The 27,798-nt window shown below is 31.7% G+C and overlaps 2 protein-coding genes across 4 annotated transcripts in view; one reads left to right on the plus strand and one right to left on the minus strand.

Moving 5' to 3' along the window:
- Positions 1-156: 156 nt before the first annotated feature.
- On the plus strand, positions 157-17,802 carry LOC139486945 (uncharacterized). The gene is made up of 6 exons (XM_071271985.1): positions 157-249; positions 8,694-8,755; positions 12,811-12,919; positions 14,512-14,567; positions 15,016-15,192; positions 16,873-17,802. Exons 1-6 carry the CDS (start codon positions 170-172, stop codon positions 17,625-17,627), a joined length of 1,239 nt encoding a protein of 412 aa, XP_071128086.1. The 5' UTR covers positions 157-169; the 3' UTR covers positions 17,628-17,802.
- Positions 17,803-25,860: 8,058 nt separating this feature from the next.
- The window catches only part of LOC139485164 (uncharacterized), a 42,250-nt gene continuing 40,312 nt past the window's right edge, over positions 25,861-27,798 (minus strand). For all 3 annotated transcript variants that reach the window (XM_071269390.1, XM_071269389.1, XM_071269388.1), the window contains one exon: positions 25,861-26,817. In XM_071269390.1, the coding sequence (XP_071125491.1) occupies positions 26,474-26,817 (344 nt within the window). In that variant the 3' untranslated portion in view covers positions 25,861-26,473. The remainder of the gene's footprint in view (positions 26,818-27,798) is intronic.

The following is a 27,798-nucleotide window of genomic DNA, read 5'->3' on the forward strand; positions in this document are numbered from 1 at the left end:
TCGCTGTCATCATTTGAATCATCACTACTTTCACTTGTGGGTTGCTTATCTTTATCAATCTATATCATCTATTGGCGGAACTATTTAATCATAACGATGAGTTATTTCCTCATTCTCACATGATTTAACAATCAAAAATATTACACTTTGATCAATAAATATATAAATAATGATTATAATACTGTTCATAGTTTTCTTCGTCGTGGGAATAAAATCTTTCGAACAGGGAAACTGTACACAAAGAAACGGGTAAATTAAGCTATTTAAGTTTATAAATGTTCAATATTACTGGAATTATCATTATTCGCAAAGGTCTTTTTAGAATGTTATTTACTTCACGCTTGTACAATATGTTATACCAAACATGTTTTAAATAATGCATACTGTGAATGATACTCTGTAGTGTCTGTCGTTGCTGGAAGATGTTTCTGCGGTATTCTGAGATAAGTGTGTTTGCATGTGTTAGTGCTGTATTTCTGCCACTTAATGTTGTCATTTAAGTGATATTTTGTAACAATGCCTTATAAGCTGGAGGTTTGGCTAGCCATAAAACTAGGTTCCACTCACTTTTATTTTCATAAAACATGGCAAAATTATCAATTGATTCGTTTCTGTGTATTTTGTCGTTTGTTTTTGTTGCACTTCTGTTTTTCTGTTTTTCTGTTTCTTTGTTTTAATCTTGTATTTGATGTACAGGTAGTACCCTCGGTTTTAGTTTGTAACCTGGATTTTTGTTCTATCAATAGATTTATGACTTTTTCAAACCGGTATCCTACTGTTGCCTTTATTTTCTCATATCGACTAAATAATGCGGATTGTCAAATTGAGCGAATGAAAGAACGACACTGTATATGTAGAAAGGTCTTAATTTGGGTTATCCTGAAATTTCAAGGGTTATATGCTGTGGTAAGTGCATACCTCAAATACTTTGAATTTGTTTTTGGTAAACATTTGTATCCAATTCTAGTGGTTACATAAAAGTGGGACATTCTTCATTTATGCGTTTATAACAATGTCAAACGGTTCAACTATAAGCTGAAATAAACCACAAAATAATACAAGGGTTAAAACAAATACGATATAGATCATAAAGTGTTATGCTGTGCAGCATTCATCATCGAAAACTGATTTGAGTGTATATTTGTGAAATAACGAACGATCTTTCTGGAAGGAAATTATCTATATAAGTATAAAAGGGACAAAATACGCCTAAACATATGTATTATCCGACTAACATCACTACTTACCAAAGGTACCAGACTAATAATTTGATACGCCAGACGTGCGTTTCGTCTACATTAAACTCACCTGGGACGCTCAGATAAAAAAGTTAGAAAGCCAAGTATAATGTTCAAGAGCATCGTTGATCAAAATCTCCCAAAAATAAAAGTTCAAAATACGGGTAAATCAAACCATTGTAAGACCTGAACCTATTCAATAACCCTGGAATCTTTTTCTAGATTCAACGCTTCCTAAATCCGTCGCTGAAATGGACTCGTCAAATTATATTCAATTGTTTTCTTTGTGTTTCTTATTTCATTCAGTTAAAATTGACCAATTTACTGATTTCTGTTCACAAATGGAATTATTTTAAAAACTTACCTTTAATTTTGTAATTTCTATATGCCTTCACTGGGAATCGAACCCATCCATGAATTCTGTTACGTGATACTAACATCATCATATCGACGAAACCTCTCGGCTACCTATAGGTTACGATATAGTTGTCTTATTTATAATTATAAATGAATATATGATATACATCGGTACAACGGACACACATGGATTGTACCTTTATTTATACAATAATAGGCAATCGTAAAGTATGAGTTGGTAGCCGCGAGATTTCACGGTTCAGCTCAAATTATCAAGAGAAAAAATGGTTAATCTCAAGAAGTTAGAACTTGTTGGTTTAGGTTCGAATCCCTGTATTCTTTTTGTTGTCCCTATTCTCTATTTTTCCTTTTTTTTGTTTCTTGTTTTGTAAGTTATTGTGGATATTTTGTTTAATAAAAGCGAGTTTGATCGTTATTATCGTTTATTATCGGATCATTGTTGGCTATTCCACATGTTGTTCCTCATAACAAAATATGGCTATCTATACTATTAAACGAGAACACCTCATTTTTGGTGTCGCTTCTCTTCTTTCCACAATAAATTAATCAACACGACTCTGTGTCCTATATATACAGTGCATAGTCGCATTTGTCATCCATTCATATGATTATTCAGATTGAGTTATTTTGGGAGAGAAACGAGAGAAAAAGATATCCGGATATTGTCCCGTCATTGGACGAAATTTTAAGTCAGATTATACTTCCGGTTTGCGTTTTTCTGTATACTTTGAACAAACAAATAGTACGAATAAAGTGTATTTTAATTCTGTTCAGAGTTTATTAAATGGAGAGGGTCTGTATACTATGTCAATTGACCACCTTGGATCGATTACTAAACTAAGAATTGAAAGTAAATACACTTTATTTATATAGTAATATACAGATAAGCGCTAAAATTATTCATGTGAACTTTTGATACCTTTTCTGAAATTCTCCATTCATTAAATATTTTACAAAATTCATTGATTACAAAAAAAAAGATGTGCGATGATTGCCATGTTAAAACAACTATCCACAAGAGACCAAAATGACACAGAAATTTACGACTATAGGTCACCGTACGGCCTTCAACAACGAGCAAAGCCCATACCGCATACTCAGCTTTAAAAGGCCCCGAAATGACGATGTAAAAAAATTCAAACGAGAAAACTAGCGGCCTTATTTATGTACAAAAAAGGAACGAAAAAAAAATGTAACACACAAACAAACGACAACCACTGAACTACAGGCTCCTTACTTAAATGTTCATAACATACTAAATGTATGTTCATATTGAAATTGATAGAAAACCAAAAATTGGGAATTTTGGAAATGAAGGAGGAGGTATAAAACTTCTAACAAATAAAGGCAACAGTAGTATACCGCTGTTCAAACTCATAAATCCATGGACAAAAAACAAAATCGGGGTAACAAACTAAAACTGACGGAAACGCATAAATATAAGAGGAGAACAACGACACAACACTACAATGTAACTAACACACACAGAAACGGACCAAGCATCAGACAAAATCCCACGAGAATAACAAATATAACATCAAAACCAAATACATGAATTTGGGATAGACAAGTACCGTGACACATCTTATCGCAATGTTAATTTACACTAAAAAATAAGAGAAAACAAACGACGCAACGTTAAATTGTAACACACACATAAACGAACTATAATATAACAATGGCCATATTCCTGACTTGGTACAGGACATTTTTAAAGGAAAAAATGGTGGGTTGAACCTGGTTTTGTGGCATGCCAAACCTCGTACTTTAATGGCAATGTTAAATATAACATAGAAATGACAACATAATATTACAGGACTACAATACAAATACATAGGAAAACGTATCAGACAAAGAAACACATGATTAATGAATAACAAAAAGCATCAGGTTTAAAATTTAATACGCCAAAAACGCGCCTCGTCCACACAAGACTCACCAGTGACGCCCAGATATAAAAGATCGAAAGCGAAAAAAAGGTACAAAGTTGTACAGTACTGAAGATCAAAAGTTGAAAAAGGTTATGTCAAATACGGCTAAGTTTGTATGCTTGGGATAAGAACATCCTAATTATTTAGAACAATTATGCTATTGCAAACAGTAAATTTTATCAAATGAATATAACAGATATACATAATGAAACTGAAGTATTAACTCATTACATAAAACAAACACGAATACATAATGAATGACCAACACAGAATAGACACACCCGACTCAGTCCAGGCCTCAACGCTGTAAATTATGAAAATGCCGTCACATACGACGGTGAAAAGGCATTAAAAATTACGTCACATACGATGGTGAAAAGGCATTAAAAATTTGAACATATGAAATTTCTGAAACAGCAGAAAAATTACGTCACATATGAAAAGCTATATCTCAAAAGTAAGATAGAATTAGGATTGATTAAAGATTAAAATAGAACTAAATAACTTACATATTTTTAACTCCGCTCTGAATGCCCGCGATTTCGCGGGTGTGTTCTAGTATGATATTATAAAAGGTATTCATAAATGTTAATCATAACGAACTGACACTAAGAGAGCACAAAGTCGTAAGAAACATGTATTGCGATAAATTAAAAAAAAAGTTTTTTTTTTAAATTTGGCGCCTAGATACACCTGCATACTTATTTTACATACTGTTCCGTGGTCTTTTATTGTAGCTATAAATTGACATGACTTCAGATAATTTGTGTCAAGTAGTGCAGCAATACCAAATATTTCAGAGTTTTTGCTTTTGATATATGAGTATAGTGTAATTTCTTATTAGTTTTATCTTTTGATACCATGTTATGGATGTATTAGCAATATAGATATCGTGGTAGCCCCTACATTGTGTCTTTACTTTCTTTTGTTTATTGATATCGATCTCAGTCTGCTTTTGCGTTAGATTGCTGTGCCTTCTTATGAGTGCTCCTCCTTTTTACTGTGATTTTTCTCGAGCCTGCGACTTTTGATCTTCGTCGTCGTAGTTGTCGGCGGCGTCGGCGTCCACAAATATTCCCTCTGTTGTTAAGGATTTTGAAATTTGAATTACTTTCTTAAACTATTCTTGATTTCTACCAAACTTGAACAGAAGCTTGTTTATAATCATAAGAAAATATAACAAAGTAAATTAAAAAATCCAATTTATCCGTATAGTGTTTATAAATGAACTTAGTTTTTCTGCCAATTGAACGTTAAATTTACTTTGTTTAAGTTGTTAAAGTTTATGACGTTCTTAAAATATCCTGAATATACGACAGAAGCTAGATTAAGATCAAAATCTAATATGTTGAACGAAACCTTGTAAAATTTATTTCCTGTTTTATGTACAGTACATGTACTTGTAAATGAACACCGGGTTTCTTCCAACTAACATAAAACACAGTCTGCAGTTGAAGTTTTAAAATATTTATTAGATTTTTAAAACCATCCTAAAACTTTACCAAACTCGGACAGAACTAATTTTGATGGTACATGTTTGTTAACGATAATTGTTCATATAAATCTGTATGCGTCCCACCAAGTTTTGATTGGTTAGGTTGTTTCGTTCTTGTAGGGTCTTTACGTTTTTGCATTCGACCAAATGTGTATTTAGTCTTCATATTGTTCGTCGCCGTGTTGCTGATCTATCGTCTAGATTCTTTCTTCAAAAACATGACCTATCATTCTGAAATATAGAAACTCCGAATAGGTATAATATAATTTATTCAAAACTGTAACTAATGAGTCTACTTTGGGATGGCTCATTTTGAATTAAAGGGATTAGTAAACGGAACGCTATATTTTTACTAATCGTCTATGTGCTCCTGACTAATAAACTTCTCGTACATAGTTTTGAAGACAAACAATTGAACTGGCACAACCATGAAAACTTGGTGCACTGATATACGACGCGTCTCTCTCTCAACTCACATTTAAATTATGTTCATTGTCTTTTATCTTAGATGCTAGAGAAGTTGTTTGATGTGTAAAGGATTGTATCATACATGTGTAGTAATGGAGTGTTGTGTCATATTGTAGGTGATGCATGTTTAGCAAGAGACGCTTATCTTGTCGACACTAGAGACTTGTTCGTATTTTAGTTAATGTGATTCCATCAGTTTTAGATTTCTACTGCCTCAATTGATTTGAAAATCAGTTTATTAAAGTTGTCTAAATATTGTTTTTAACATTAAACGTAGACGTCTGAAGTAGATTATCAAATACTATCATGCATTTAAAATATTTCAATTGTATGAAAATCCCTCTATGTCTGTTTATCAATAAAACGAAAGCGACTTTCGTTTGATTGATAACTAGACATAGAGGGATTGTATGGAGGTAATTTCTAATATGTCCAAGTATCACGCAATTAGGATAAACAAATATATGAGGTAGGATGATAAAGTTGGAAAAAACAACTGCAGATACAGATTTTTCGTAAAAAAGCATTACAATGAATGAAAAACGTAGCCTTATATTTAATTTCGCTATTTGAAAGATTTTGTGTTGATTGTATATTTTTTTGTATTCAACAATCCGATAATTAAAATGAGGAAAAGCTGACAAGAAATCGTTTTATTTGATTTTTAGTTCGGTTATAAGCACAGTTGATCTACTTATTTAAGATTATTTTACTACTTATAACAACCATAATAGCTCAATGTCTCGTATCAAACATAAGCTAAAAGAACTCGTCAAAGATTTTTCATTGTCCCGTCTAATAAGACTGCTAGCAATATCATTATTGTTCGCCATAAACTTTACATATAGGTTGTACAAAAGGAAATCACCAATTCACCAACATTCCAACTGACTACATTTTTGGAAATGACATCTGCAACAAACATAAACTTTTAGCTATCTCTTTATAAGCAGAACCAAATACAACGAAAGTTCCGCATATGTACTGGCTTCCGAAGCTGCACAAAACACCTTAAAATATCAATTTATTTCGTCTTCAAGTCATTTTTCAAATACTTAACTTTAATTTCTATTTACTAGTACACTTCGTACAATCAAAAACCTAGTAATAAAATATAAAATAAATTGTTCAAAAAAGCCTTTGAAAATAGTGGAAATTACTATTGGATTGTCAAAAATTCGTTGGAAATACTTGATAAATTACAGGCTTATATAGGTGATTTCGAATCTTATCAATATTTTGATTTTTCTACCCAGTATATCACTTTGCCTGCGAATATGAATGAACAAATTTTATTTGGTAATTTTTTAGTAACAACAAACAAAAGAAATATAATGTCAACCAGAGCTGCTTTGATACTATAACTGTCTTGAATTTTTACTACATAACATTTTTGTATGCTATAGAGATTCCGTAAATCGTCAGGTTGTCGGAATTCCCATGGGGACTAACTGTGCACCACTTATTGCGGACCTGTTTCGGTTTTGTTATGAGATACATTTAATGACTTACATCAGTATAGACCCATCGAAACAACATCTGATTCGAAAACTTTATAACTCTGTTAGATATGTAGATTGTATATTGGCTCTTAAGTACGACGATTTCAGTATGTACACTAACCCGAAAAATTCAGTCGTTATATTTTTGTCGATCTACGATGGCAAGCTACATCGCGTGGAAGAAAATCGGACTTGGAGAGGGAATGAATTATTTCAGTTACACTAAAGAGATTTATTCTGCCGAACTGTCTTACAATAAAGCATTTACTACTTTATATTGATTCAATCATAGAGTATTTGCATCAGGAATAAATCAATTCATTCTAGAACCAGTTGTTGGCTTGCATGATACCGTTTATGTTCATCTCATACATTATATGATGGTATGACGCTAAACCCCTAACGAGAGGAATTTTACTAGATTTGCATATGATGAAGACATAATCTTTCAATCAGTGTAATTAAGGTCTGGAGCTGGCATGTCAGTAACTGCTAGTAGTCCTTTGTTAATTTATGTATCATTGTAATTTTGCTTAGTTTCTTTGGTTACGCGTTCTGACATTGTACTCGGACTTCTTTTAAACTGAGTTTTACTGTGCGAATAGCTACATTGTATGTATTTCTTAATTCTACATTGGCTAGAGGTACAGGGGGAGGGTTGAGATCTCACAAATATGTTTAACTCCACCGCATTTTTGTGCCTGTCCTAAGTCAGGAGCCTCTGGCCTATGGTTTTTAATTTAATTTCATATAAATAAACTCATCATAGATACCAGGACTAAATTGTCTATATACGCCAGACGCGCGTTTCGTCTACAAAAGACTCATCAGTGACGCTCGAATCCAAAAAAGTTAAAAAAAGAAAAAGAAAAAAAAAAGCCAAATAAAGTATGTAGTTGAAGAGCATTGAGGAACACAATTCCTAAAAGTTTCCCAAATATAAATGTTTTGAAGGTTAGTGTGACGTCCATTTTTATTTAACTAGTATACATTTATATTTGCGGGCCAGCTGAGGATCACCTCAGTTTGAGAGTTTTTGTCGCTGCGTTGAAGACTCATTGGTAGCCTTCGGCTGTTGTCCATTTGACATATTCCCGATTTGCATTCTCAATTTCATTTTACATTTATCATACAAATGTTTTTCGCCTCAAGCAAAAGAGCATCTAAATGATATTTTTTATATTCAAAATAGATGTCAGATAATTTTTTATCGCTATTGGAATTTCCTGAACTATGTATTTTTTAATAAGTATTGAAAATTGTAGTGAACACTTTTATTAATTTCTTATGTGCATGCTATGTAAAAAAACAAAATTTATTGTTATGAAAAAACAAAGGACTGTGTATTCGGGATGTAGAAGCAAGGGGAATTCCTTACCACGCTCGCCAATCTTTTGATCAAATCCATTAGTTACAGTTTATTTATTCAAGTTAATCTTGTTTCAGAAATAGAAACTATGAAGGATAACATTCGAACTGGGGTATAACTTCTTATCGAGTTGTTCGTTACAGATGATATCCGCTCACTTAGCATTTTCATGTTTCGTGACTATATTGGACGTATGTATCACGTCGAACTTGAAATAACAGATTACAAATTCATTTAAGTTTCCTACACATCATTCAATATCCATGTATTACCCTTCAAATAATAGGTTGGTTTTTTTTTTATTCATTTCAGATCTGGGCAGAGAATATGGTTTTGTTGTGATAATCATGAGTTGATTCGGGGTACCTGTGTTGGTGTGTACTTGTTTTCTTTATCTTGATATTTATTAATAAAAAAACCAGAACAGTATATTTTTACATTTAAATGTGATGTAAAATAAGTCAGAAAAAAAGACGTAAAATCAAACAAAAACTGAACACGTAGGAAAAGGAAAAGGAAAGTCCCCAATCAACATGATCAAATGGCAAAATGAAACATGTCTAAATCGTGAACACAGTGACATATTCTTTCAAACTTTTAAATGTTGATATTAATTACCCATTACTAGTATTTTAAATTATATTCATATTTACAAACCGAACGGGAACAACATCTGAAATAATTATTTTTCATTTATCAGCAATGCATAGGTACATTTAGAAAACTTCTCCGCAGTCAGAAATTTAATGTTATCTTACTGGTTATTCTTTTAGTTGTTTCTTCATGGAATATTAATATAAGCAAAGACTAGGATTGCCCATTTCCCTCCTGAAGGTCTATGTGTCGTCAGGGAAATAATTTACTATATTATGCTTGCATCATCCGTCAGGCCAATGTCACACTCAGTCAAAATGTCACAACCGTATTTATAAATATCAATATTCGGAAACAACTCAAATATATCAATATTTTCAACCTGTGCAACCAGTGGAATGCCTATAACTGCGAGTACTCTCAGATCTGTTCATTGTGTCTTTTTGTGTCGGAATGTATAAGTACCCGGCTACGTCCACTTGTATGTTTGTCCATCTGATGAGTTCGGCCTTTTTCAACTGATTTTTATAGTTCGTTCTTCTGTTGTACTGTTGTACCACTGTCCCAGGCTAGGGGAGGGTTGGGATCCCGCTAACATGTTTAACCCCGCCACATTATTTATGTATGTGCCTGTCCCAAGTCAGAACCTGTAATTCAGTGGTTGTCGTTTGTTTATATGTTACATATTTGTTTTTTTCTTTCATTTTTTACATAAATAAGGGCGTTAGTTTTTTCGTTTTAATTGTTTTACATTGTCTTATCGGGGCCTTTTATAGCTGACTGTGCGGTATGGGATTTGCTCATTGTTGAAGGCCGTACGGTGACCTGTAGTTGTCAATTTCTGTGTCATTTTGGTCTTTTGTGGATAGTTGTCTCATTGGCAATCATACCACATCTTCTTTTTTTATACTATATGCGTTCTATATAGTTAAAGTTTCTCTGTCAATGTTGAGTCATTAGGTTTGCAGTCTTTAAGTCTATTTGAAATTTGAGCGCCATGTGTCCGTAGTATACATACTGTGGATTCAGTTATTTTCGTGGGTACCAATTATCGTGGATAGAGGAAAAATTACATGTTCGTTGAAATTTAATTTCGTGGTTTTGGCAAAGTCTGCATACAAACATATAACGCATATGCTATTCGTTGAACAACCAATTCCGTGTTTCACCTGTACCCACGAAATCCACGAAAATTGGTATCCAACGAATACAAATGAATCCACAGTAGTTGAAGCACTGATTTCAAGATTTCGTCTTTTTTCTGGTCATCTTGAAGTTTTGCAAAAGGCAGGAAAATGTCCTAATCTATAACAAGTAGCTACACCCACAACATTCGTCTAATTTGCTTATTCGACCCCGCTCAGCTTTTTTTATCCAGTCATTAATAAGAGTTTGAATGCTATCATCATTATTACAGAATCTGCACTATTGACGACCAATGGTCGCTGTCCATAACTTTTTGTTTTTCATTTAATACGTTTGTAGGTTTTATCGTTTGAATAGTTGGTAAAGATTTTAGCTTTTAAATCAGTTTATGATACCTAATGGGTAATGCCCTCACTGTTACCTCTAATTACATTAATTTAAATTATTTGGTCTACTATAGTTAGCTTTGGTTGTACTACTTGCATTCATAAAACATCTTTTTTTTTATGTTAATAGTTTCCACCAAAAATCTGTATTTAATTATTGCAAAGAGTGTATATACCTGTAATAAATAAACATACATCAAATTCGTATACACTGACTGATATTGTTCATCATTCCAAAAAGGTGTAGTCCGGTTGGGTATGTTATGATGGGTTAACACGACGGGTGTAACATGTGGAGCAGGATCTGCTCACCCTTCCGGAGCACCTGAGATCACCTCTAGTTTATGGTGGGGGTCGTGTTGTTTATTCTTCAGTTTTCTATGTTGTGTCCTGTGTACTTTTGTTTGTCTGTTTGTCCTATTCATTTTTAGCCATAGCGTTGTGAGTTTGTTTTCCATTTATGAGTTTGACTGTCCCTCTGGATTCTTTTGTCCCTCTTTTATGACTTGAGACCTTGTCATCCTAAAGAGTTAATAGCCAAGGATGCAAACTATCTCATTCCAAGACAATAAATGAAGAGAAAACATTCTGATGAATGCAACTACGGTATATAGTAGAATATTGGTTAACAGTGGTCTCATTGGCAATCATACCACATGTTCTTTTTTATATACGCAAGCAAGCTCAACCATAGTTGAGAAATATATCTGAGTAAGGATAGAACGTCGTGAAAATGCATTCAGAAACGTGTATTCCATACGAGAAACACGCGGAATTCTGACTTTTTAAGAAACCCGATGTTGTTAAAGATTGCTTTGTTTAGACAGCTCCAAATCTTTGTGTATATAACCAGATACATATGGCAAACAAGTGGAAGGTTAACTAAGCTATAAAAAAAGGTTCAACCAACCAATGTCATATGACAGTTTGCTGTTCGAAGTCAAGATTATTACATCCGTGTTCACGCCGTTTTATTCGTTGAATATGTCGGGCGTTTATGTCCAAGGTAAGGAAGAGAGCTTGGCGTTAACAAACATGTTTAAACCGCAACATTCTATATGTGGCTGTCCCAAATCTGGAGCATGTAATTCAGTATTTGTTGTTTGTTTCTGTATGTCAAATTTAAGTTGTTGCATATAGTTTGATCCTAATTTAGGCCATTAGGTTTCCTGTTAAAATTTCATTTAGGGTCCCCGTATAGCTCACTATGTGTTATGATTTTTATCATTGTTGAAGGCCGATGGTGACTAAAGTCAATATTGGCACTATGGTTTCTCACAGAGTGCTGTCTCATTGGCGTTCATACCGCTCCTTCCTTCTGATTTTATATTCCGTTTTTTTTTTATTTGTCTTGGAGTTTAATAATTTGTTTTTTCATGCTCTTTTCACGACGAAATTATAATGTCTAACAGACAGATAATATCTCCTTGATTAAATTACTGTTTTGATATGCATATATCTCTTCATTTATCACGAAAGAGGATATTTAGAAATTCCCAGATCAGTTTTCTATAGTCAAACTGCACCTTCCGCAATCACACTATTTGTAATAATACATTATTTATTGTCAATTCATTTGTACTTTGAAATGTATTATATTTTCAAGACACTTGCTGTGTTTGGTGGGTTGATATAATCTCAATTCAATCAAAAAATATTAGTCTTATTGTCTCTAACGTTATTGATTGGTATACTGTTAATGATAACAGATAGATTTGCATGGCCGTTGCTGAATGAACAACAGGACACCACCAACCTGACAACAAAACAAGGTTCAACCCATCAATTCTTGTTGAAAATGCCCTGTACCAAGTTAGGAAAATGGCAGTTTTTATCTTATAGTTCTTTTCTGTGTATGTCACATTGTCGTTTAGTTTTCTGTTGCACTTCAGTATTTCTGTTGTTCGTTGTTGTTTTATATATAGTTGATGTGTTTCCCTCGATTTTAGTTTGGTACCCAGTTTGTTTTGTCTCAATCGATTTATCACTTTCAAACAGAGGTATACTTCTGCTGCCTTTATATATTCCTTTTAGAGTCCATCTTTTTAATAGCTAGATTTGTACCTCCCTAATTGATTCATGAGATTTGAAAACGAGGACTCTTATTCTAATAGACACACATTATGGTGGGGTTCATCTAGCTAGTTAAACGTGCGCAACAAAACACGTCTCGCCTAGTTATACTCTATGTCGAAAAATTAAAAGACATAAAATGTTTATAGGGTAATGAATATGAATCAAACATAAGATTACTATAAACAAAATGACATTGAAATTATTTTCACTTGTTTTAAAAAATATAGAATGTTTAGATGGATTTGAAGCCATTAATGGTTCTTCCTGTAAGCCTTGTGAAAACGGTAGATACGGACGAAAATGTGGTTACAATTGCAGATGCTTAAACAATCAACGGTTAGTAATAATAATTGCATCTTGAAAACAATTAACATGATCATATATGCAACGTCCCAAATCAGGTGTTTGGTAAATACTTTTATTGCAAAAAGAAAACATCAACTAATCTTCAAACGAATCTTGCTAGCTCAGATTTTAAGAAAATCAGACATCTTCACTACGTACAAAGCAGAATGTCAAAGCTTTTTAAAGTATGATGTGATGACATGTCTCTTTTTATAACAACATATCTGTCTAAACTTTTAAATTGATCTTTCATGATTTCGAAACAAAATAAGATGAATTCATTAAAACTCCAATTAAGCCTTAACTGAGGAATATCAGATTAAAGTGAAGAGATTCGCATGTTTAACAATTTCACGAGGAAGGGGATTAAAATGTATAATCTCTAACGAATGTTAAAAAAAATATGATTAAATCAGGAAGTGCAGACTTATCATTATTAAAAAAAAGAATTTAAGTGGTCTATAGGTTCAAACTGTGAGTAAATGTATACATGTCGATCGTAGGTATAGTAAGTATTCTACATTATATACCATTTAGGATGGTAATTAAAGTATTTTATTTCCATTAAATGGAGAAAAAAAAAAGATATTGTCACTAATTATCTATAAACTTTGAAATAGTATTATGGGATTTTCATATCTAGTTAAATACGAAACACTCGCGTATGATTACACCATACGGACGTCATGAAGAAACAAGGATTACTGTGCTCTCTACACATACAAAATGCGACACGTTGCATTATTCCATGCGTCCGAAATACTTTTCTGGATTTACTTAATTAGGAACGCTCAAAGCCGAATATTTGAAAACCTAGGATGTTCAAGAACCGACAAATTTGAAGAGCTATAAGACAAAAACAAGTACCTAAAATATAGGTAAATTTATCTAAGTCAACTATGCCCGAGGGAGTTGAAACCGTAGTCTCAAAATTTGTTATCAAAAGTTTGCTTTCAATTATGTCTAAACTACTGCGCTAATGACAAACTCGGGACAAAAAATCCGCAAGCAGAGGTATTGGCTTGGGCTAAAACAACACGTTCAATTTCAATTTTATGCGTCCGAAGCGCTTTCCTGGATTTCCCTTCATTAGGAACGTTCAAAGCCGAGGATGTATAAAATCGATAAAGTTAAAGAGCTATATGACAAAACAACAATACCCGAAATATAGCCAAATCCCTCAACTGATCCAAATGAGTAACGGTCATAAACAAAGAATGGTGGACGACGAACGATGGACATCAAGTGATATGAAAAGCTCACTTGGCCAATTCAGGCAGAATATACAAAACGAGTCGAACTCACCAGTCAACCAGATTTCAATTTCTCGAGCAGAAAGTAGAACTTTAAATTAGGTTGTGAACTTTGTTCTTATCATAGCCCCAGTTTTCGTCATTTTAGGGAATCATGGTAGTTTAGACAGCCGACAATAGAATATTTGAACTTAGGAAAATAGTTTTCTCATCGGAAATCATCCCAAATACTTACTTTTTTAAATAATTGAATTTCAAATGAACTAATTGAATAACGAAATGAGGAATTCAAGTTTTAACAATGAAATTTTTAACCGCCTTTGTTTTCAGATGTGATCATAAAACAGGTTGCATACAAGGTTCAATTAACATTACAACAGAACCAGGTAATATATTCATATATTAATTAACGAACGATAAGCAATGATAAAGCATACGTTTTAATGGAAAATAATTTGCGGAGGTACAAATAACTTCTGACAATTATAAACATGTACTTGCGACGTCAATATTAATGGGGTTTTTTTCCAAATAATTTCAGTGTGAATTTTGCTGTTTTTTTTTTACAGTGTAAGAATCATTGATTCAAAATTCAAAATGTGTTTTATGAATATAAGTCCTATGATATGGATGAATGTAATGCAACCACATTTAATATTGAGTGATTTCATTATATCAAAAACGACCAAGACGTAAGAATTCCATTTGCTGTTCCAACATATTACAGGTATTTTAAGTTTTTCTGTTTACGTATTTATCAATTATCAGTATCGTTGCACCATTCTTAATATATACCTGTATAAATATACTAGTATATTATTCCTGTTTGTGCAGTATCATCACCTTCTACCGTATCGACAATAACAGCAGCCTTTACATCAGAATCTGTATGGTTTACCACTGAAATCCACACGGAAAATAGAGTAGAGGATGACAACATACATTCAACAATCTATACAAGTAGTGGTTTTGGAAAAAAAGGAACAACGACGTCTATGTCTACTAAAAAGGGTAAGCAAACTTTAAGGGACAAGCTGTATGAGGAATTGTTAAGTTGCGATGGAAGTCATTGTTGAAATTGGACTGTTTTCTGCGTTTTGGTCGAGTTGTTGTTTCTTTGACACATTACATGTTTCCGTTCTCTACTCTACAATATAATGCAGTAACATGTTTTTTTATTATTGTATTTATTCTATCGCAAATAGAAACTTAATACAAATTTAAAAAATATATATAATAATTGGCTTATTCATATGATAGCACTCATTGCGTATACTGAATGTACTTCCCTTCGTAGGAAATGACCTATTCTCGTTTCAGACTTTTTTATTGATGTGAATTTGCACGTCTGATGATCTATGCATATCAAAATAATACGGCGTGGTATGATTGCAAATAAAATACCTTTTTATATGAGACCAACTGACATGGAAATCTAGAACATAGGTCACCGTACGACCTTCACCAATGATTGATATCCATACAGTCAGCTATAGAACACCCCGAAATAACAAAGTTAAACATTCTATACGGGAAAACTAATGGCATGATTGTTAACAAAGTAATGAACGAAAAATTTGATATACAGCAACAAACGAAAACGACTGAATAACAAGCTCGCCAAAGACACATTCAGATTTTTTGCCAGCTGAAATAAAGTTTTATTAATTTTTAGTCAACCCTAATCCTTCTCTCTGTGCACTGGACCTTGTGCATTTCGAATTTCGATCTAATTATAATCGGAAATTTATCCACGGTTCGGTTTACCCAGGTTCAACACTTTTATATTCTATTACATTGAATACCGAACTCTCGTTATTGAAAATTATTATTACGCAGTTATGAAGTTCCTCTTAACTTTGAAAAGTATGATATTTTGTCCATTATTCTATTTTTGGTTTTAGATTTTTTCGGTTAAATGTGTTTATGGGATATATGTTTATCAAAATTGGAAACAAAATAAGGTTTTTGATATAGATTCTACAATATCCAAACACAGATATTTAAATTACAAAATAAAACGTTTATATATAATGAATTATTAGTAAATTTTTCAAGTATTTGTACCTTAGTTCAAGGTCTATATGTCTATCAAATTTCAAATAAATTTCAGCAGACAAAATAAATCGATAACGAGCTTATAACTAGGTGTAAGTGTAAATCAGATTTAGAATAGTTGGAATTGGACTAAATCATCGTTTGGTAGTCAAACAAGGTTAATATAAAAAAAAGAAGATGTGTTTTTTTTTGCCGATGAGACTATCCACAAGAGATCAACATTACACAAGTAATAACAATTATAGGTCACCGTAATGCATTCAGTAATGAGCAAAATCCATACCGCATTGTCAGCTTTAAAAGGCTCCAAAATGTAAAATGTAAAACAATTCTAACGAGAAAACTAACGGCCTCAACTCTAATCAACCGATTTATCAAAATTCTGCTTACAAAACGAGGTTTTAAAATGTAAAATGAACTTTTTGGTTAGATCTAGCTTATCAGGTGTAGAACAATTGAAAAAGTCAAGAAAAAAGAACGATCTCACTACATATTAGGCTTAGTGAAAGCGTAATCACATGCCAAACGTCCAATAGGATGAGAACATTTTTTATTAGAAGTCAATAAGATAAACATATATCATTATGATTGTCATTTTAAGAATTAACTAGATTGGAATGTTTTATATTACAGGTTTACTCGAAAGGGAAATTGTAATTTATTCATTATGTGCAGCTGTACTTGTACTCTTTATATTACTATGTACAGCATGCCAGCAACGATACCGAAAAGTTTATGGCAATTTAAAAAAATACCAGACTAGCAAAAGAAGAAGGAGAAATATACAAGAAAATCCATTACCGGAAATACCACTAGAGGACATTGAAGGAGTGTATGACGTAATTGATGAATTGAATATGATAAATGACTTTGAAAACGTTATGGATAGCAACTTTAGCTCAGAGAGCGAACCAAATGAAGGTTATGTTCAACCAGATAACAACGGTTATCTAACTCCATATCAACCTGCTGATGAAGATTCAAATACAAATCACATCAATGACATTACATCGGTATCTTTACAGACACCAAAAGCAAATGGGTTTGCTACAAGTGATCACGTATCCATTACATCAAGCTCAGACATACAAGGTAGAATTTGTAGCAATATAAACATGAACCAATCACTTGATCACCATGTAGATACTCAGGACTATCTATCTACACATTCATCGGGGTCAGAAACAATATCAAGGGAATCTGGATATTTGAATCCATATCAGCCCATGATTCCAGTTATGGATTTACATGAATATAAATATGTCATTGGGTTTTCTGACGGATCTGGCTCCTCGTTTTCAGAAACATCTACTAAAGAAATTGGAGCTTATATTCCAAATCCTTATCAGGATTTAACATCTGAAATCGATACCCATGACTACATATAGCCATATGTTTCTATTGTGATACTGTTTTAACTGATTTATTTGTGACGTGCAAAGATTCCTTGCAGCAGATTACGATTCACCGAACAATAAACACCCTTTTTATGAACAGGTTTGTTTTAATCGAAAACTAGCATCTTCACATCTGACAAGAATTAAATTTTGAAAAAGAAAAAAAGACAACGTTCAATAGATGTGGAGGGAAATCCTTAAAATGTTTGAAATATTATCTTAAAAGAAAAAAAAGTTTTTACTATAAGCTCAAAAGAAATGCCTTTTGAAAAACAAAGTTTCCGAATAGAAATTTAAAATGAATCATGCCTTAACTAGGAAAGTATTTCAGCGTACAACAAAAGAATGACATTTTGAAATGCATACAAATTAATTACATTCCATTACTGTCATAATCTGAACATTTTACATTTTGAGGTAGTAATAAATGGCGTTAAAAGTGTATAAACTTAAACGCAACATGAATGGAGGATTTTATGTAAATACGGAAGAAACAAAACATGTTACAGAAAACAAATACTGAGCAACAAATACTCCCCTTAACATTTTATTTTGCACCATTTTTTTCAATCCCTTAAATTTATCATATTACCGAAACATCAAAGATAGAATATATCAATGGCGCAGTCAATCAACTACATGTCGTATAAGTCGTCTTGACAGAGAATACATACCGAAAGTTAAAAAACAGAAAGACGATTAATTCTGCTAAACATTTTTTTTCGAAAACCAGCTGAATTATCACATCACTTATTTTAAAATACCGGACATAAACTTCGGTGCTATAAACGATATTGTTCACGCACCCTAGATGTATTTACCGTTTTTTTTCATTTCAATTTAAACATTTCAAATTGGTGATAAGTCAATATCGCTTATAAATAATGATTGATAAAAGGTAGATGGAAATATTGATACGAAACATTCAACATACTCTACATTGTTTTCATGGCATTTACGTTCCGTATCGGTAAACAAGTTTTGATATAGAGAATCGTTGGTAGTAAGAAATTTTCTACTTACTTAATCGGAAAAATTACAACTGCATCATTAACTAACATATCAAAGTTATAATTTATTTTTAAAAGAGAGACGAAAGATACCAGAGGGACATTCAAACTCATATGTCGAAAATAAACATACAACGCCATGGCAAAAAAAGCAAATGACAAAAAAAAATAGTACACAAATAATTTGCTTGCGTAACACGAACCCCACAAAAACTGTGGTGATCTCAGGTGCTCCGGAAGAATAAGCAGATCCTTCTCCATATGTTGCACCGATGAAGTACGATATTGCTCGTTTGCAAGACGTAATTCCCATATATTCACTTCTCTATACAAAATGTAAAACCTTCTTATTGCATGACAGTATTTGAACCACCACCAGACGTAGTTCTGTGTATTATTCGGAGGCCGATGAAGCTGATATAAAGTGAATGAATTCATTAGTTCAAATTGACTTCAAAACTCGCTCGAAGCATATTTAACCACTTCAAATAGTATTAAGTTTTTTTTTTCATGTTGAGCTATGACAGTTCTTTGAGTTAAGATTAGGTTTATGCATGTTAAACCCGCCATATTCTTTTGTGTTCCTGTGAAAAATCAGAAGCCTGTAAGCCGATGTTTATCTCTGACTAGTTTATCTTACTCGATTTATGTTTTACGCAATTTGGTATAGTCTTTTGAGCTGTTTCACATTTTTTTCATTGTCAATGGTTATTGGGCGATCTATATTAAAACAGAGAAATTCAATATATTTTCAATTGAACGACTTGACACAAATTTTTTGTAATCTTATCTTTTATTTTTACTAATGTGCTTTGTCTATATTGCTTGTTTGTGTTACTTTTTACTGTTGTATATAGTTTCTTTTTATAATAAGTAAGAGTATAACACAATGTTGACTGTTGTATCCCAATTTTTTGACATTTTTACAGTGTGTCTGTTTGCTTTGTTAACACATCGTTGTCAATATAATGGAATTGTATGCGATTGTCATACAGGTGAGGGTTTAGCTAGATTATAATCAGGTTATATGCACCATTGTCTACATAAGTAAATGCCTGTGCCAAATCACGGATAAGACAGTTGTTATTCATTTGTTTGATGTGTTTGAGCGTTTAAGTATGCAATTTGATTAGGGACTTTCAATTTTTAATTCTCCTTGGAGTACGACATTTTGTGATCTTACCTTTTTTTCTACATATGTTTTATATGACATTGAATGCAAATTAATAGTCTGTAGGGACTCCAATTATTTTTCCTGTTTTGTTACGTATCCTTTTCCAATCAAAATTTAAAACAAATTTGTTTTATCAAGACATATATTGTTTTTATGCTAAAATATTTCAGATAACTTAAGGCAGTGCACCTAGAATTAATAAGGTTTCTTGGTGATTCTCCGTTCGGGCTTAATAATGAATAGGCGTGGCAAGGCCAGAGTTAATTTGTATTTGTAAGCTATATTAATGCAAGTTCATTCACTGCAATATTGATGTGCGTAGTAATTACAGCCACATACATTTGTTTTGGAATAATTTAGCACAATTAAGAAAATGCGAAGTTACTTGTCAGTAATATCAATTTGATGTTCTGTAAACTTGTAACATTGTTCAATAGTGACAACTTCTACTGTACAATGTTTCGGATTGCTTCAACATATCTAGTATTGTTACATCTTGAATCAAAATTTAAAAATAAGGAGATGTTGTATGATTACCAATGAGATAACTCTTATTCAATGTCTTTTTTGTCAAAAAGCTTCCGGTATCGTACTTTGGTATTTATACATTTTGACTGTCAACTCCTTGGGTGTCAGCGTTCCTTACGATAAATCTAGAAAAGCGCTTTCAATTGATAACACTTTATAATTTTAATTTTTGTCCATGGTGTTTTTCTACTGATGATTTTGATTATTCGTCCGTTATATTCAGACTACTAAAAAGTAAGTATTTGACATTACCGTACTATCGTTGCTTTATTTGCTACGTTTTTTTTTAATGATTTCTCTTTTTTTTGTTTTAATTTATGTAATCAAAATGTACGAGTCAGAAGTAGTCATATCTGGGAGTGATACCAATTTAATATACAGGTATTTTAAAACATTAAGGTTTAATATAAAATATGCTAAATTAACTCTAGATTTTTTTCCATTTAGTTTTTTAAAGATGTACTTTAATAAGCGAAATTAAAAAAAATCAAGAATTTAAAATTGTTACTATAAGTCATCAGAGCATTAGTTTAGGAACAAAATAAATTTAAACAAGAATGTGTCCAAAGTACACGGATGCCCCACTCCCACTATCATTTTCCATGTTCAATGGACCGTGAAATTGGATAAAAAATATAATTAGGCATTAAAATTAGAAAGATAATATCATAGGGAACATGTGTACTAAGTTTCAAGTTGATTGGACTTTAACTTCATCAAAAACTACCTTGACTAAAAACTTTAACCTGAAACATGCACTTTCATTTTCTATGTTCGGTGGACCGTGAAAATATTTAACCACTTCAAATAGTATTAAGTTTTTTTTTCATGTCGAGCTATGACAATTCTTTGAGTTAAGATTAGGTTTATGCATGTTAAACCCGCCATATTCTTTTGTGTTCCTGTGAAAAATCAGAAGCCTGTAAGCCGATGTTTATCTCTGACTAGTTTATCTTACTCGATTTATGTTTTACGCAATTTGGTATAGTCTTTTGAGCTGTTTCACATTTTTTTCATTGTCAATGGCTATTGGGCGATCTATATTAAAACAGAGAAATTCAATATATTTTCAATTGAACGACTTAACACAAATTTTTTGTAATCTTATCTTTTATTTTTACTAATGTGCTTTGTCTATATTGCTTGTTTGTGTTACTTTTTACTGTTATATATTAGTTTCTTTTTATAATAAGTAAGAGTATAACACAATGTTGACTGTTGTATCTCAATTTGTTGACATTTTTACATTGTGTCTGTTTGCTTTGTTAACACATCGTTGTCAATATAATGGAATTGTATGCGATTGTCATACAGGTGAGGGTTTAGCTAGATTATGATCAGGTTATATCCACCATTTTCTACATAAGTAAATGCCTGTGCCAAATCACGAATAAGACAGTTGTTATTCATTTGTTTGATGTGTTTGAGCGTTTAAGTATGCAATTTGATTAGGGACTTTCAATTTTTAATTCTCCTTGGAGTACGACATTTTGTGATCTTATCTTTTTTTTCTACATATGTTTTGTATGACATTGAATGCAAATTAATAGTCTGTAGGGACTCCAATTATTTTTCCTGTTTTGTTACGTATCCTTTTCCAATCAAAATTTAAAACAAATTTGTTTTATCAAGACATATATTGTTTTTATGCTAAAATATTTCAGATAACTTAAGGCAGTGCACCTAGAATTAATAAGGTTTCTTGGTGATTCTCCGTTCGGGCTTAATAATGAATAGGCATGGCAAGGCCAGAGTTAATTTGTATTTCTAAGCTATATTAATGCAAGTTCATTCACTGCAATATTGATGTGCGTAGTAATTACAGCCACATACATTTGTTTTGGAATAATTTAGTACAATTAAGAAAATGCGAAGTTACTTGTCAATAATATCAATTTGATGTTCTGTAAACTTGTAACAATGTTCAATAGTGACAACTTCTACTGTACAATGTTTCGGATTGCTTCAACATATCTAGTATTGTTCCATCTTGAATCAAAATAAAAAAGGAGAGGTTGTATGATTACCAAGGAGATAACTCTTATATAATGTCTTTTTTGTCAAATAGCTTCCGGTATCGTACTTTGGTATTTATACATTTTGACTGTCAACTCCTTGGGTGTCAGCGTTCCTTACGATAAATCTAGAAAAGCGCTTTCAATTGATAACACTTTATAATTTTAATTTTTGTCCATGGTGTTTTTCTACTGATGATTTTGATTATTCGTCCGTTATATTCAGACTACTAAAAAGTAAGTATTTGACATTACCGTACTATTGTTGCTTTATTTGCTACGTTTTTTTTAATGATTTCTCTTTTTTTTTTTTTTTTAATTTATGTAATCAAAATGTACGAGTCAGAAGTAGTCATATCTGGGAGTGATACCAATTTAATATACAGGTATTTTAAAACATTAAGGTTTAATATAAAATATGCTAAATTAACTCTAGATTTTTTTCCATTTAGTTTTTTAAAGATGTACTTTAATAAGCGAAATTAAAAAAAATCAAGAATTTAAAATTGTTACTATAAGTCATAAGAGCATTAGTTTAGGAACAAAATAAATTTAAACAAGAATGTGTCCAAAGTACACGGATGCCCCACTCCCACTATCATTTTCCATGTTCAATGGACCGTGAAATTGGATAAAAAAATATAATTAGGCATTAAAATTAGAAAGATAATATCATAGGGAACATGTGTACTAAGTTTCAAGTTGATTGGACTTCAACTTCATCAAAAACTACCTTGACCAAAAACTTTAACCTGAAACATGCACTTTCATTTTCTATGTTCGGTGGACCGTGAAATTGGGGTCAAAAGTTTAATTTGGCTTTAAAATTAGAAAGATTATTTCATAAGGAACATGTGTACTAAGTTTCAAGTTGATTGGACTTCAACTTCATCAAAAACTACCTTGACCAAAAACTTTAACCTGAAGCGGGACAGACGGACGAACGAACGAACGAACGGACGGACGGACGAACAGACGCACAGACCAGAAAACATAATGCCCCTTTACTATCGTAGGTGGGGCATAAAAAATGGTTAGTCATGAAGCTGCTGTTCGAGATATTTGATTTTTAAAATGTAGGGGGAAAAGGGTGACTCGGTCTTTAACTTTTTTTGCATAAGTATTTTTTGGGTCTCAAATCAAAAGAAAAGAAATCAAGAATATACTTAATGTTGGCAAATGCCCCTTTATGAGCTATTAAGTCTAATTTGTAAAGATAAATAAGTGTTATGGTGCACAATATTTTACCTTGTATCGTATTGAAGTAAACGAAGGAGTCCGAACATCTGACACAAATTCTAGAACCTCACCTTAGCCTGACTTTACTACTTTTACTAAAAATTGTGAACTAAGTAAACAAATTCAAATAAAAAAGACCATTGTGGACGTTAAAGTATTTATGTATAAATATAGAACACGTACATGTATATATTTAACAGAAGCACATTACAAATCTAACTGTAATTTCGTTTGAACTATTAATTATATTGACATTATTTGAACATATTGGAGTAAAACATGTATTTGCATGATGGAAAGTATCAGCCAAAAATCTGACCATAGTAGTAAAATGAATAGTATTGCCTTTACTTCTGATGTATATGTGACAATATATGCGAATGTGACCTACCGAACTAAAGACTTTCTACCGGGTGTGTAAAAACATGAGCAACACGACGGGTGCAACATGTGGAGCAGGATCTGCTTACCCTTCAAGAACACATGAAAAAAATATTGTCTTTTAAATCAATTTTCTTTATTAATTAGCTAATTAGTTTGAACAATTTTGTTGATAGCTTTTAAACTAACATATAAAGTTGATAATTGATAACAAATGCTCCCTGTGTTCGACTTTGGCCAAATTAATTGATTATTACTCAAATGTGAAAAACTGAATATCTTATGATCATTAGGGTCTATATTTTAAAAAAATCAATTCGATTTTAGTCACGGTTTCATCTTATTATTGCTTCCTTTGTAATTGTGTGACTATCAATGAAATAAGATGTAGATAACAGCCTCTATCAAAAACAGTCCCAGTATATGATTATTCATTTATTCAAATTTCATTATCAGTAGCCTTCAGTTAAAAGACTTTCAAACAACACTTTGTAGTGATAAGCTGTTTAAAATTTTAAACTTTCAAATCAGTAAACTAAAAATCTCACTTTAACCTTTTTGCGGGAGAAGCTAGCTCTTATATATATTTCCATAATTAAAAACACAATAGTATAATATTAAAAACTGTAAAATATAAACAAACAAATAAAAGAATTATTTACATGAGAATCTGATTAGTGTATTAAAAAACAAAACCATGTGCTAGGATATCAATTATTTCATATACTTGTCTTTCAGTAACCGGTCAAATAAAATAAAAAATACAATTACATAAAAACACAATGTTTACATGTATAGATGATAAAAGAAAAGTTGATATGTAAAATTCCTCACTATTTAACAAACAAACGTATAAAAATAATTATCAAAACCTGATAAACAATTCAAAATGAGTCTCCTCACACATTGTAACACTGCAATGTGAATCCATATGCGTAAGATAATACAAGAATACTTGAATAAAATCCTTTTACATTTAAGTGGTAAGAATCATAAGTATGTTCATAGTAAAATCAAAGTTTGTGTGAATCGAACCAACTAATCTTAAATGGTAAAAAAAACAAAAAAAAACAAAAACTTAGAAACTACTAACAAAAGCTACATTATCATTTTACATTGAAATTTTACAGAAATGTTGCCCATTCATGTCTTAATCTTTAAAAGTCCAGTCAAATTAAGTTTGAACTTCAAACTAATTGCAACAGACAATATATTAGTTCTAAGATATAGCATTCAGCCCCATATATACCAAGAAAAAAGTCCCATAAAATCTAACTTCAGGAAAACACAAAATCAGCATTTTTAATTTTCTATGGACATTAACATTGGAAAGGGAGATAACTCTGCAAAAATAAATCTTTTTTGGTAGTTTTTGGTTGATTTTCTTAAAATTCATGTAAAATATGATATTTTAGTTTTCCATAGAAATTGTTGGACTTTTTTCTGTGTATATTTGGGGTATAATGCTAGATTTTAAAACCTAAAAATCTTCTGTTGCAACTTCTTCAAGGTGGGGGTCAAATTTATGCTAGATAGCAGTTACATAGAAGCATTCGAGTTTTCAACAATTTACGTAAAATAGGTTAAAATTGATTAATTAAATCTAGTATACATATATATATATATTGATTAATATACATCTTTTTAATTATTGCATTATTTTTATACAGAAAACACAAAGCGGTTTATTTCCAAATAAACAAGTTTTAAACACAACTACAACTGCTTTATAGTTTTCGTCTTTTAATAACTACTGGTATTTTGAAAATTCGCTTCGAAATCAGTTTCAAAAAGCATTACACTTTTAAATAAAAATGCAGAAATGAGAAAAAAAAACCCAGAGTTTATATGTTTAGTACATTAGTAGTAGTTAGTTCAGTGAAGTAAAATATGTTCAGTAAATATAAGAATTCACAAGTTCTTCTACGAGTAATGCTGGTGTTTGAAAGCCCTAAAAAATCTCTATGTAATGGACCTCGTCAAGAGTTAACTCCCCTACCTTACATTTTTGAAGTTTTCGGTTTTTATTGTCATGTGACATGTACATATTAAGTAAAACAAAGTGAGGCTGTTTTAAATATATAATTTGGCAGCTTGGAATTTAAAGATGATGAGAGGTTTCAGTACACATTTTCTAATGGAAAATAATTTGTTTAATCTAGCTTTTAATGTTAAAACAACATTCCGTTTTTTGCGTCATGTTTACCTATCTCAAAGTGAGACAGACACAAAGTCCACAATGATTGCTCGACTATATATATATATCAAAAACAACTTTTAACATTAGCTAACTAGAATTTCGAGCCTTCATTTTGAGAACAAGCAATCAATTGAATTTAATTGTTTTCACGGAAATGCTTAGACCGTTGTTACGTTTAATAATCGAATAACGTATGTGTTTTGAATAAAATAAAATCGAACATATTAACTTTTGACGAGATGCATTCATAATGAATTCCGGAAAAAAATCATATAAATCTTTAGATAATCTCAATTTGTGTTTGATGTGGCGATTGAACTATACAATGGGGGTAAACGATTAGCACGTCCCTTTTCAGGAAGTTCTAAATCAAATAAATTGGTTTCTGTCTGTGGCATAATCGTATGCAGTGGTGGTGTAGGTGGTGGAGCAGGAAATGCCATTTTCTTCTGACCATTTTTAAATTTGGTATTCCTTGAGTCTGGCTGTATAGGTTTTCCGTCATCAACTAAGAATGGTCGAGGATAAGTAGCTGCTTTATTTTTCTTCATGACCATTACCACTATGAGGACAGCTACAATTATCACTAACAGGCCTGTGACCACGCAAGCTATTATGATGTAACGACTGTTATCTGAAAATAAACATACACTATGCATGATTAGCCTTATTTCGAGATTTCAAGAGTTTGATTGTTTATTTGTCAGTGTCATTATATAAAACAAAAAGGTATAAGATGATAAAACAAATCATGGAGGAAAAACATGGCAGTCGAAAAGGAATAAAATTCAAAAAGCAATAACATGAGTAACCATATTGTAATAAAGAATCACTCGTTAATATAACTTCAAATTGGATGGAACTTTTATCCAGTGGACTCACCTAAGGGCATACAAGACAATAACAGTAGAGTTAATGACGTTGCTAACGTAAGTTGTTATTTTTTTACTGATTTTTTCTTCCAAACTGATATAACTTGTCAAGTTCATGGACCCCTCTGTTTTATCATGACATTTGGTTTCATTAAATATAAAGATTATGTGTACCAATTTTCATGAAAAAGTCAATAGTGCCTTCATAAACATATGATAGATATGAGTTATTTGTAAAAATAAAATGTACAACTTTATACAGTATTTAAATAAACAGAAATTACAAATAAGTTAAGAAAAACAGCTTGTGTTTATATTTTAAAACAAAAACGTTATGGATATCTGTCAAAAAGAAGAATACGTTCTTAAATCTGAATATTGAGAAAATATCTGAAATTTCAACCTCAGTTTTACTCAAACAGTACAAATGTAGCACATGATCATGATGATGGTATATTTTTTATTACATTTTTGATTTAGTAAGGTAAAAGAATAGTCTATATACAAATTTTCATCAAATTTTATTATGTGATCAAAACTGTATCGAATGTCCTAAAACTATGCTTTTTTTAACCTCTCCTGACATCTCTATCATTCATAAAGGGGGTTTCACAAGAAAACTTGTCATATCATATCATCACATAAATAATTACATATAATGATAAAATTGATGTTAAAAATATAAAAAAAAAGCTGGAGTGGAAAGTTCTACGAGTTTCATGATATTTTACACATTTTAAAAA

The sequence above is a fragment of the Mytilus edulis genome, chromosome 8 (assembly GCF_963676685.1).
Source record: "Mytilus edulis chromosome 8, xbMytEdul2.2, whole genome shotgun sequence".
Taxonomy (NCBI): domain Eukaryota; kingdom Metazoa; phylum Mollusca; class Bivalvia; order Mytilida; family Mytilidae; genus Mytilus; species Mytilus edulis.

Excerpts from the sequence above, each read along its gene's own strand:
- LOC139486945 (XM_071271985.1), top strand. The coding sequence starts at position 170 with ATGATTATAATACTGTTCATAGTTTTCTTCGTCGTGGGAATAAAATCT. Across the intron at positions 250-8,693 it reads AACTGTACACAAAGAAACGG|ATCTGGGCAGAGAATATGGT; the intron begins GTAAATTAAGCT and ends TATTCATTTCAG. Across the intron at positions 8,756-12,810 it reads GATTCGGGGTACCTGTGTTG|AATGTTTAGATGGATTTGAA; the intron begins GTGTGTACTTGT and ends TAAAAAATATAG.